The sequence below is a fragment of the Diuraphis noxia genome, unplaced genomic scaffold, assembly GCF_037042655.1.
Source record: "Diuraphis noxia isolate RWA-SAM2 unplaced genomic scaffold, SU_Dnox_SAM2 contig0004, whole genome shotgun sequence".
Taxonomy (NCBI): Eukaryota; Metazoa; Arthropoda; class Insecta; order Hemiptera; family Aphididae; genus Diuraphis; species Diuraphis noxia.
In genome coordinates this window covers 45,980,896-45,995,260 of record NW_028301714.1, presented here as the reverse complement: position 1 = coordinate 45,995,260, position 14,365 = coordinate 45,980,896, and the positions used below count along the sequence as shown (strand labels likewise).

Below are 14,365 nucleotides of genomic sequence, written 5' to 3'. Positions count from 1 at the left end.
GAGTATTGTAATATGTACATATGTTGAATACAAAAAGAATTAAGATAAATATTGTTTGTCCCAATTAACCACTGAGTTTGTACCTCTTGTTGCTAAAATTGGAGTTTCCAAACAGTGCAATCAATATTACATTTTAATTTAACATAGATTATATATAATATATATATATATATATATATATATCATTCAGTATAATAATTATTGTTTAAGATTTATTTTTGAATCCAAGGCATTTTTATTAGTTCAGTAATTTATGTGTTTTATGATAAATTTTAAATTTAAATTCAGTGTTTTAAAATTATTAAATGCCTATAAATATCTTCTTAAAAATGATTCAATAATTTAATCCCTAGAATTTAACATCATTACTTTTATAAACATGTATCAAGTACCCAAGTTCTGTAAAGCAGTCCACAATTATGATTATAAAAGAAAAAAAATCGCTTCAGAGAATCTGAACTCTGAAGGTATTATACGCTACAAATATTTGGTATACCATTGATTATAAAACCGAATAAATACACTAAAATTACACCTTGAAGTTGGATAAGAATAGGGTATAGCTGATATATTCAAATTAATATATGAAAATGAGTAAAAACCAATGCTTTGATAATTTTTTATTCGCCAATTTTATAATTGCAAATAGTAATAAGATAAAATCCTCTATTGATGATATTAAACAAAATGATTAATTCTGTATTTACAAATCAAACTGAAACGTTTAATTAAACTAAGTCACGATAATCAAAGATGATAACAATTAATCTAGCACCTTGAAATATAAATCGTAAAACTATATTTTTACTACATACATTTTTTATTTTTTTACGGTTTAAAAAAATATTTTAGTAGGTAGTAGTTAAGTATATTATTTATAATTGTATTTAACTGCTGACTTCGGTAATATTTTTAAAAATATGTAACAACTAAAATATTTGAATCTTATTTACCAAAGTATGTTCTTTTAGATTTTTTTTTTGAATGAAGGAAGTATTGGTTTTACAATGGTATGTTTTTTGCTTCGTATTTACGGGTAACCACATTTTCTGACAGTTTATTTATTAACCCTAACATATATGTACACAAAGTTTTAATTAAAATTTAATTAACTTTGTTAAAAAGTTTGAATTCAAGCTAACTAAAAAAATCGGTAACTTATCAAGTCTTGGTGTATACTGTTATCATGTTATATTAATACATACTAGGTATTTACAAACTTTTTAAAATGATTTTGAGAAATTCAAATTCAAAGTTCCATCAAAACGGAATAAGGCAATCAATTATGCGTTTTTACAGCATTATATTTTTTCAATTGCACAGTATTGATGTATTCCATCTGTTGTAGTTAATTAATTAAATATATAAAAAATATTATGTTATTAATATTATATCATGCTAGTCTATTTGCTATCCATCGCGAGGTTAAAAACAAGTGAAATTACAATTTTCCACCCCACTTTAATTTAAATGTATTCTCAAACGATAGGCTCCAAGCTTTAACTATTAATACAATATTTTAAATCCAACAAGTCGTTACTCATAAGAAATATTATTTATCAAGATTATAATAATATAATACAAGTAGTCATCATTTTAATTGATTTTAACTATATAAAGGCTTTTAAATTAACAAAATGTTGATTGAGAAGTTAAATAGTAATTAGTTTTATTATTTAGATTTATATTTAAGATAAATTTAATTAATTTAATGTCAATAAAAGACAATGATACCCTATTATAATAAGACTGGGTAAAAATATTGTAAATAATATCGTAAATTATAATTGAATCAATCAACAACAACAATTAAAATCCTAGAAGTCAGAATGGACCCAAAGACAAATTCGACGAACTGATAAACCTATATTAAAATTAAGTTTAAAATAAAAAGATAAAAGTTAATTTTAAACAAGTTTTTATCTTCATGTTTGAATAATAACTACTGTACGTCTGTCCATACATTTTGTACTGTTAATGAATTTATGTCAACCCGAAAAACATATTTATTAATGTGAAATTTATGGACTTGATAATAATAATGATAATATTAATATTAGTATAGATTAATACTGGGCTCTACTGAGAGAATTCGTGTGAGTCTTAGGAAAATTATACTTTATTTAGTTTTATTACGTGATTGCGGAAGGTTAGGTTTACATTTTCGCTATACCCAGTAGTTGAAGAAATGTTTATGCAGACTCATACAGAAAAAATAAATAGGAATTTTCTAGTACTAGAAAACTATACCTAGTATTGACTATATAAAAACAATTTCTATATTGAATTATATTCGTATTAAAAGACGTATTTTTTGGTGCTCAGGTGTACGTGTAACTTATCTAATATTAAGCCGATATATTTTCGAACAATTAATATATTTTTACTTTGTATAAATGGGAATATTTTTTATTTATTTATCGTATGGCAGATGGGAATATTAATGAAACGTGACTCGTATAATAGTACATTAGTACATATAATAGTAACCTTCACACGATGTACTAATTATATACAACTAAAGTATACGTATATAATATGATGCTATTTGGTAATATTAACTCTATACGTAAATTATTTTCGCAGGAACTACCAGTGCGGGTGAACGCCAACGGACACGTATATGGTCAAGTAGACTTGGATGACGATTCGGACAAGAGCAACAGTAATTACCAAAGACCATATGGTGTAGCACGCCGACCATCGGTGCTCTTAAGTCCAGATTATACGGGTAAGTGCGTGAAGGGCAGAATGATTTGTATGGTGCATAAGGTGCATTTATCCATAAAAATGCATATTAGTAGTGTAGCCAATACTTTTTGGTGGGAAAATATAACAACGTATTCTCAATGAATTTCCAATTTTGAACCAATAGTTCATTATTTATAAGGACTTAAATTTTATTGTTGAGATATTTAAATTATAGAAATACTCATCAATTATTTGAATGTAATAATAAGTTTTAAACTTCTTCCAATTTACTTGATTAATTTTTGTATTAATTTTATATTTAAAAATCATCCAACATTTTGAAGGATTTAGATTTAACTACAATTTAAAAAAATTACTCTTGTTAAATAATTGTGAAAAATAAATTTAAAAAATGGTAAAGCATTTTAATTTATGGATTTATTTTATTCGAAGCACATACATATACAATAATTTTTATTAAGTAAATACACAGGCTAATTTACAGGCATTCAAGTTAAATTATTCATCATGTACACTGGGTAGGTATTACTGTATTAGTTTAGTCTTTAAATAAATATTATATGTACTTTATAATGTCACCCTAGAGCGAAATAAAAACGTGTGAAACCGTTTTGGACAGTTTCCAAAAAAAAATTCGAATACACCCCGTGTCCCAAATCAGCATTTTCGTCCCCTGAGCATGGGGTATTTTTTTCTCGTTTTGTGCCAGATAGATACCCTATAGTGGATATATTTATACAGTATAATATATTATATAGCTGATGGTTAGGTCGTTGGCATATTACTTTTTATGTATATTATATATATATATATATATTTATTTATATATACACATGGTACCTAAAACCTACATAATATTATTATAACTACAAGCGACGTTTGTCGTAGGTAAAATGGACAAAATGTAGGTACTTGTGCGACACTGCAGATACATATACATTATACATATACCTACCTATTAATAATAGTTGTTATGGATATTGCGCGAGCACCCAAACGCAATAAAGACTGAGTAATTTACTTTTGTTTTTATTTATTATTATTTTGTATTTTGTTTATTTTTCTCCACGTTTATACGGTTTGTGTGGAAATGTGTCTCGATTAGGTGGATAAGGCGTGTAACAGAATGGGACAGAAAGAAATTTCATTAAAGCTGTTATGCACACATTTTTCAGTCAGCAAAAAATAAATTCATTATACACACCGTTCTAGAAGTTACTACAGTTTCTCGGGCCAGCGATAGTCACCCAGCAACGCCATGACGGCAAAGTGACTTGGATTCTAATAAAAATTTGAACGTTTCTCAACTATATCGTATTGAACGGTTTTTTTTTTTTTTTTGTATTTGTTCAAGCTGTATGTATACAGTATACACAGTAATACAGTATTATACGTGACTCGTAAAGTGGTATGGCGATTAGCAATGTGTACACTGTACACCAACGAGTTTATGAAATATTATTGTTTTATAAACTAAAAAACTCCAACCCGAATAATTCGTTAAAAATATATGTGTTATTTATAATTCTTTGATTTTAAAAACATTTACTGAAAAATGTCATACACGACATTTGAAGTACCCTACACAGATTCTATTAGCCATTTATATAGTTAATTAAATTACCATAACGCACTGTTATATAATAAGTAGTTTTGACTTTCACATCAAAATTAAGATTCATAACGGCTTAAGTACAATAAGTTATAATGTACTATTTAATACCCTCGAAAGATATTTGACCCGAACAATGTAAGTTTAATTGGACTTGATACGTTTTTTGTCATCATAAATAAATTACATTTAAATTAAATAAATTTTAATTTTTAGACATAAGGCGTGATGCACAGATGTCATTAGCGAAGCAAACTATATAAAAAATTAGACACTTCAATAAAACAAAAAAAAAGTGATTCGATAAAATCACACTTTACTGCTGTCATTAAAATATAAAATTTATTAAAAAGTTAAAATAAAATAATATTTACTGACTAATGGTAAGTTCAAATCATATTTTTAGTAGCTCAAGGGTTTAAAACTCCACTACCTCGTACTTAAATATTTATTTTAGAGACTAAAATGAAATTTTAAATTTATTTAATATTGAGTTTTTCAAATTTAAGACTTTTAAAAAAAAAATATTTTAAATATTTATGAGGATATAAATGATCTTATTCTTGGAATCGCAATAAAGCATATATTGGTATATCTTGCGTACCCGCGGAGCGCACGTCTAAATATTTAGTACATAAATGATAAAACATAAGAAATAAGTGGTAATTTATATCGTTACTATTTGATCACTTGCATTATTCGTCAAATTATTTTTGCTAAATAAAAACAAATTAATACATCGATAAAAAAAATATGTACTAGTACTAATGTAGATAATAATCATCTTCCGCCCAAACACTTAGTAATAATATATTCTTTCATAACGAACGAACGATATGCGTTTTGTGTTAGGTTTTTCTACAACTGAGCGTACGAAGGAGTAGTGTTACATTTTATTTAAATTAATATTATTAACGAAAAATATTTTCAGATGTTCGGGACATCGTCGCCCAAGAAGAATATGCCATACCACACGTTCGACGGTCGACCTCCAAAACGTTAACGCTGCACAGAAGTCAAATGTCCGTACAGGAAGACTCGTTGCCACGTAATCACCAGACGTTGGAGAAGTATTATGCCGCATCGGATGTTTGCCAGGTACATGATAATATGTTTATTAATTATTATTATTGAGTTGTGCGTTATTTTTGTCATTGATATCATAAGCTGTCTAATTTGAAGAATGTTAATGTGTTATTATGGTTTTTTCTGTGAAAGTCACGATAATATTGAAACCGCTGAAAATACCATTATGATAATATTATCTCACCCGGCGAAAACTCGAAATAATAAACACTGGCGTATGTACCTTATACCAAACGCGTTGACAAATAGCAAATGTCCCCGGGGTCGGATTTAACGGAACGCATTAGTGCCCCGGGACCCCAAATAATGAGGCCTCTGTTTTAAAATATAATACATGGATTTCCCCTCTATCACGCCTAAAAATTATTGCTGCGTTTTCAAAACGTGTAAAATTTAAATAAATGTCCTCAACCCCACCAAATCAAAAAGATGAATTTTTTTAAAGTCAACATTTAGCATTCAATTGGCAATTACTTGCAAGATTATTTCCACAATTTGCAAGCTTTAGTTTTACTGTAAAACAAAAAATAACTAGTGATAGGGATCAAGACACTTGTCCACAGCCCAAATCATATCAATGAAAACACATTTTAAAATGATTCTTGAACCATCATTTAACAGCCAAATAACAACAATTAGCAAGGTCATCGTGCAAATTCGCAAACCAATATTTCTCTTGTGAAAGAGATTTTCGCACGTGTCTTCAGCCCACCCAGGACCGAAATAATGTGAATTTCGACTGAAAATTGTTGTTAGTTGAATGCTAAATGTTGACAAACAAAATTTCATCTTTTTATTGGGTGGGGTTGGGGACAGTTACGTTAAAAATTCTATAGTTTTATAAATTCAAGATAATATTATTTTTTGCTTTCCACATATTTTTTTGTCACACCTGCACAGAAAGTACCACTTTCGATGTCGACTGAAGCGTTCGGAAATTACTCTTTACATCAAGTGGATAGTAAAATCTTTTGTTTCCGACCGGCGGGCTGTAAAGTGAAAATTCCAGAATATAGTGGGTGGAAAAGTGGAAATATCCACTAGGTACTACTGTCCAAATCAAATTAAAATATGATACTAGCTAGTAGGTAGGTAACTCTCACGCTGTTCTGTATGAAACAGAGGCGCGACATAAAATAGAATGTGTAGCTTGTGCGAGAAGGCAATTTCAGTCTTGGGCGAATAAATTGCAGTCATCGCTTGCGGTCCGTGACTCGAATAATTTCTCATTTTTCACATACAATAATATAGGTACCTACTATAATTTTATCCACAAATAACAATCAGATTACATAATATGAAGTATTTAGAGCTGTAGACAAAAGTCTATAGATGAACACTGGTTGATTCACGTAACTATAAATACCAAACAACCAGAGATTAAAAACTTAATAAAAGTTCATTAACATTATCCTATATTGTGTATAAATAATTTTCAGTTTTACTCAAAGAAAATTGTTATAGCTACTAGGTAGTGTGTAATATTATACGACCGTATGTGGAGGATACATTATCATACTACATGAACAATATAAATGTCTAGCTACGCTTATGAAGGTGCTTCAAATGGACCCCTCTCCGAGTCCATCTATCGGCCCAAATCTAAACGTTATAGCGTCGCTTCACGCTATTTAAGTGACGTGTATATATGTGAATGTGTGTGCGTGAGTGCGTACAAACGCAATTTCGATGGATATCAATCGCTATCCCGGTTAAGCCATCGTCACAGTGACAATATTTTCCTATTAACAGTCAGTGGTGAGGACCGTTATGTACCATCTATATATAGGTATATTGTATGTGGGTGGATGGGTGTGTATTTTTCACGTCCGTTGTAGGACATTAGGATGAAGGTTTAGCCATTTTCCGGGTCGTGAGCAATATACTACGTAGTATTATACGGTTACGATTTCTCCTGCCCCATTCGGGTCCTAACGCTATATTCGAGTTACACTCTGTTATTACACGCGCATGTGTACATTGACCGAAATATAGTGAGGGGACAGGGTCGGTACAAGCTAATGGTCTCATGTAATCTAATATTGCCCATGGCGCGTTGTCAATATTGTACCGGATAATTCGAATAATCGAAAACGAACGGTTAACGCAAACATTCACTGTTGCCTTTACTACCACCATTATCAGATTTAGAATTTGACACCCCAAAACGCTTAGCCTGTCGTCCTCACTGAATGTCATTAACCGTTCAGCACAGTAGAGAGAGAGAGAAATAGAGAGATAGTCAGACATACAGACGGACAAGCAGGGAGACAGACGGGTACATTAAAAATTAATAAAATTAATAAAATAATAAATTCACACTCCATTTCTGATATCTAGGTATTAGACTTTATAATAAAATACTGTAAACAGTATAAATATGTGATTTTATCATTCACAGAGTAATAATTTCATGTAATATCATAAAATATTCAAAATTATCAAAACAATAGTTTTAAGGTACAATGCAGCAGGTAACATAAAAAGCAAATAATAGATATCAGACATAATATTATGTTGATTATTGATTTTGGTTTACCAAAAATTATAATACTGGTCGGTTCCATGCAGTGATGAGTGAAATTGGTTCTTGGTTATTTATTTATTATTATATAAGTATTTTTTTTTTTTTTTAATTAACCCACGGCAACACAGACCCTTGGGTGCAGTATATAAATATTATTGTTGTTTCGATATGTTATTGTTATACAAATAAGAGGAACCTTTTGGGTATAATTAATTGAAACCAGTTGGTATTTGTCAAAGTTACTGCTGGTCGAGATTTTTGTTGTCCATACTCAAAACAAAACTATCGCGAATGCACGGTAAAAGAAGAGGCGGCTGCTAATCGTATTCAAAAATGAAAAAAACCCATAACCAATTATACGCGATTCTAATTGCGCACTGTTTTAAGAGTTTACTCACATAATTCGTGTAGAAATTACGGTAATTATGAATATAAATCGCAAGCAGCACGCGATAAGGGCACGCCGCTACCCTCCTATTAAATATTATGATATTCGTATTCGATTCTCAAAGGACGTATACACAGCATTATGACCCATTTGAGTGTCCCCGACAATACGCACCTTAATTATTCGTCGATCTTGAATAATAATAATAATAAAATAAAAAAAGATTAAAAGTGTTCTTGTTATTACTGCGCATAATAAATAAATAAAAATATCTTATATATTGCATATCTTTATTTTTTTCCGACCGGATGTGTGTGTTTTATTACGAGTTTGTTTTGTTCCGGTGATAACGAAGAGACGACCACCAAGACAATATTTTTAAAATAATTATACGAGAGCAATTTTTTATTATTATCATTGTATTTTTTTTCTATGTCTTTCTACAATTCCAATTTTTCTGTTGAACATTCGTTTGTTTTCAATAGCATTAGTTATGGAAACTTATTCATATTTATACAGCATTTGCGCGACCAATCGTTCACAGTCAGTAAATAATTCGAGAAAAATTATGGAATAAATCCCAGACATTAAGCTTTTAGTATCATGTTTTAATATGTATTCGGTTTCTTTTTATTATTTACAGTATTATTTATTAGATTTTTTTAAAATTTTTGTTTGGTATTTTAAATGCGTTATTACCTAACCGGTCATTAAAATTATGAATACTACAATAATTGGTCTATACTATTTCTCGAATTATTCATACTTAAATATGTATTTATTATAACATTTTAGATTCTGAGCGGAGCGATGATTGCATTGGTTTTACAATGATATTTATTTATTTTTCTTTTTTATCCTGTAAACACTTTTTCTCCCTCTAAACTTACTCAAAAGTATCAAGTATAAAATCTTTTCTGAAAGGTTATGTTCTTGAACTCGTACTTTAAAGAGGTCATTTTTTTATAAGCATTTAAAGTTCAAATTTTGACAACATACGCAAAAATCACGAATATTCTCAAATTATTTTAATCTAGAAATTCATAAAAAATTTCTTTTTAAATCTAAGTTTTGACGATTTTTTATAATCTATAATAATATCATATCCTAGACAGATAAACCGTCTCCGCTCAGAATCGTTTTTCGTATACAATGATATAATATAATTTGATTCAAATTTAATTCCATCCATTACAGTAGCCCATTATTAACGATTGATAAAATGTTATCTCATTGTTTCGTTTTTATTATAATTTTCAATAAATAATATATTTAATATCTACTCATATTAGCTTTATATCTAATAATATTTTCAAATAAATACATTTCAAAATAGTAAAGTTCCTTATAAGAGTAATAAACATTTATGTTTCAATGATTATATATGGACGGATTTTCGGTTTTCGGTTGACATAACATGTGCTGAGAATCTATAAAACCGAAAACTATTTTTCATTTATTTATTCTTGATAATCCCACTTACAAATTGATTATTGTTCATAGATTTATACACAGGCCCTATTATTTATAAAATTTCAGACTGCACACTTAATTTTACTGCTTTAAACAAAAATTATATTCACTACTATCTTAGAAAAAGCAATGTATTACATATAATATATATATATATATATATATGTATATGTGTATACATTTAAATTAAATAATTTAACAATGCAATCAAATTAAACAAAAAAATTCGGGAAATACTCATATTTTCCAGTAACTAGCATATTATGTAATTTTTGTTTTGTATACCATAGAGCACTGCACACTTTCAAATCGTAGTGCACACTTATACATTTGTGGTGCACATTGTGTGTCCCGGCTTACATAAAAAATATGGCCTGATTATACATTTTTAAAGAGTTCCAATTATTAACATTGCTGATAAGAAGATCCTGATTACGTTATGCGAGAATTGAATCTTTGTTTTTCGAAATGAAAACAAAAATCATATAAATGTGTTTAAACTGCAGCTATACGGCAATGATAATATGTTTTACCCGATGATAAGTTTACACAACACACGTTATACACACATTGACCATGAGTTTTGATAAAAAACGTTTCTAAAAGTTTATCGTTTTGTTTACTCGAATGCATATGTGAACCACACACAAAAAAAAATAATAATAACGGAACGAGATTTTTATTATACGATACAATTATATTTACAAACTCTAAGGGTTTTTCTACGTACAGTTTTCAAATGAAATAAAAATAAAAAACACCTCTTAACTGTACAAACAAAAAATTGAGAGTGTACATAGCCGATGTATTTAATGACGTTCGTCGAAACTTAACCATAAAACGAATGTACGGTGTTCGTTATTATTAAAAAAAATATATATACCTATTCAGCGGTGAATCGATGATACTATATTGGGTTTACTCACTTACTAAATTCAAATTGTATTATTATATTGTATGTAACACATAGTCATTTTTTGTTTTCGACTAAATAGTTTGAACTTTGAAGTATATATATTATATTTGATCGTCAATAACATTATTGAATATTTATACAATATACCTATATGTATGGTATACTTCGAGTTATTTAGGGATTTAATTTAATTTGTAACATTATATTAACAAACATAATTTACATAAACATATTAATATTACAAAATTATCTTGAAAACCATGTTTAGCCAACTGAATTTTTGGATGTCTTTGCGCTTTAGAGGCTATATATACTCGCGTAATACAAACAGTGTTTAATCCAGATAAAAAAAAAACAAATATACAGATAAAATAAAAATATTTTTTAGTAAAATTATCTAGTTACAGCTAGTTACAGATGAATATATGATCTTAAATAGAAAAAAATAAGCTTTTATCTAGATAATACGTATGATGGATATTTTCAAGTTTTTATTATAAATGTGGTTATAAATAAATATATTTCTTAACTAGTATTTCATAACTATTATATTTTATTAAACAATTTAAATACTGTTGTGTTAATACGCTTTCCCAAGCATTAACAGCATCAGCATGGTCAGGATCCACAGTTGTATATGATTACGAGCTTTTTATTCAGAATCTGGTGGTTTGATATATATTATTTGGATCAAAAATAAATAATTTCAGGCTTCTAGAATTCAGATTCAGTTGGTTGATCATTCAATATACCCTATGATACTAACATGCCAGACGCATTAATTAAATCGAAATATGAATGATGGACCGTAGGTAACGATATAACGTATCTGCTAAATTTAAATATTCTATTGGTAATATTGTAATAATATATTTCCATACGCGAAGTCAAATTGAAATCGTGCATACAACCACAATATGTCAAAACACGACTATACTTTTTGTAACTAGGAAAAACAAAAATGATTGAAAAATGTAGTAAAAAGTATGCGTTTTCCTTTAGATTGTCCAAAGTATATAAAAGGTAAATTTTCCACCATATTTTCTGATCTCTGGGAGCATGAATAAAATAGTTTCTAATTATTTTCTGATGTTTGAAGTTTTGATAAATTGTTATGTAAACTCGAAGTAAATTTAAAGTAGCCCGATTGTATCGGAGTATCATGTAAATTGACCGTGTGTTACTTAACACTTTTAGGTACCTACGCTTGCGGTCGGTTCTAACAAGGAAAAAAAAAGGTACCTACGTGAATTTATAATTTTAAACATATAAATTACATTTATTAGTAATTTGTTTTGTTTAAAAAATAGTATGTTAGTAATAATTAGTTATTATCGTTTGTTTTTAGGTACATATAATATTAATATTTTTATTTCTTAACATGCATATAGCTACATTATATGCGTAGCCACCGTGATTTTCATGTAGTAGCTAGTAGTGATGATTATGCTAAAATTAACACTAAACTAATATTATTAATATTAATGATCAATTTATTAATATAATATTGTTCTCGCGCTGGCACTATCAGTCTGGCGAAGTTAAGTATTTAAGAAAAATGTATTTAAACATTTTACAGTAATTAGAATACTTTTTTAATTGAATACCTATCTGGAAATTATTTTAAATACCGTATTAGACTATTTGTTCTTTAAAATATAAATACTTTTCAAAATTCATAATAATTATTTATCAAGCTAAATACCTATTACATATTTTCATATTTTCAGTACCTATACAATTATATATAGGAAGTACACGTCATATAGTTCCAATAATACTAAAATGTTAAATGTAGCATAACAATTTTAAATTATTAACTGTAATTTATTTACTATCATAATTTTTTACCCACTTGTACAATTGTTAACTAAAATTAAAAAGCGTTTAAATTAATACATTAAAGTATTATAGAATTAATAAGATCTTTGTGTGTCAACGGTAATAATAATAATAATGATGATAATTTAGCCGTTATTGTCCATTGGTACTTACAATATAATAATATTGTATTATAAATATAGTAAATTGACACCTCATTGGAGTATCCAAATTATGAACAATGAAAATCTATTGCAGTTAATTAATTTGACATAAAAAATTTATCAATTTACTCGAAAAACGTGTTTACCTATCTGCCAAATAATAATATTGTGATGTTAGCTTGTGAACTCGAAAGTCGTGATCAACCAATTAGTTCACCGATTAACAATAATAATGTTTTGTTATTTCTCGTCGTTAAACGACAAACAACACAATAAAAGGTTTTCAAAATAAAATGTTTTGTATACAAATGATACGTGAGAGCTACTTGTTGTCGCTGTGAACTGTAGTGAGTTGAAAATTCACTCACTACCACCGGTAACCAGTTAAAGCATTGGGAAATCTATACACTTTAAGTTCTAACCCGTATTTCTAAAATGTAAATGGAGCGATATTATTATACTATATTAGAAAGTATTTCGGTTTTCCTCACCACAAGATTTTCTGTAGGTGAATGCTCCACCACCACCCCGATCGCCACCACCTACGTCATCCAGGTCGAGTAGCAGCAGAGGAGGAGGTGCCAGCAATGCGTCCACTTGTCCGCTTACCAGGTCCGACGACACGCTTTGCCAGTTACCACCAGAAATCCCCCGGGAATACCTGGGCGTCGTCCAAACACTGACAAAGACGCATTTTGGAGAGGCAAGTAGCAATACGTCATAGTACATAATATGTGTAAAATGTACTTATATATATTTAAAAAATCAATTGTTACAACCTACTGTATGTTTTTACGATAAATACAAATAAACATAAATAAACAAAGAAATATTATCTTTGTTAGTTGTCAGGTTGGTCTTTTAAGAAAATGTCTTGTGGTAAGCATGTTTGTACCCGAGATTTTAAGTTGCAGGAGAATATAGTATTGAATTGTAGGTACCCACTACTTTATATTGAATAGCAGTAAAATATAAAAATATCAACAAATCCTATTATATTTGAATAGTTTTTTTATATTTAAAAAATATTTTTGGTATAAAAATAGTTTGGTATCTAAATAAAAATATTTATCATACGCAGACATTATTACCGTATCACATCGAAGTATTGTTACAAACACCAATAATTACTCAATGTGTTTGTAGTCGAATCACAATAACTTAAAGAATCCCTTTTGTGGAATATAGTTTCAGTTTAGGCATTTATTTTATCCTTACATAGATTAATTAATCAACACAATCAAATGTATAATTTACTGTAAAAACTACATCTCTAATCTCTGAAAAATTATAACATTCATTATTTTATATGCTAAATAACTAAACGTTTATGCGCAGGTCCATTTGTGTGAAATGAAAACACCATCTGACGAAATGCTACAGCCAACTAAGTCTGTCAATAAGACGTGCAAGTTGGTCACCGTGAAGTCGCTGAGGAAAGGCGTGTCTGAATCGACCAAGTAAAAAAACAATTTTACACTCCACAGTTTACTAATTGAGCAAATTTTTTGCACTGCAGGAAGTTCGCAGTTTGTCCATGGGAAATTACTGGGGCCCATTACGCACTCAAACTCTATTATATTATAATATGCCCATTACTCAATTGCAAAACCGATAACATCTTGTTTGGGAAACTATCATCATTAATGCAAATACGTTGATATCG

General features: G+C 28.8%; 1 protein-coding gene across 4 annotated transcripts in view; it reads left to right on the top strand.

Annotated features, from left to right (window-relative positions):
• LOC107166827 (discoidin domain-containing receptor 2-like) overlaps window positions 1–14,365 on the top strand; it is a 323,537-nt gene that overhangs the window by 298,840 nt on the left and 10,332 nt on the right. For all 4 annotated transcript variants that reach the window (XM_089225581.1, XM_089225580.1, XM_089225582.1 and 1 more), the window contains 4 exons: window positions 2,587–2,731; window positions 5,256–5,422; window positions 13,208–13,402; window positions 14,038–14,159. In XM_089225581.1, coding sequence (XP_089081707.1) covers window positions 2,587–2,731; window positions 5,256–5,422; window positions 13,208–13,402; window positions 14,038–14,159 — 629 coding nt within the window. The remainder of the gene's footprint in view (window positions 1–2,586; window positions 2,732–5,255; window positions 5,423–13,207; window positions 13,403–14,037; window positions 14,160–14,365) is intronic.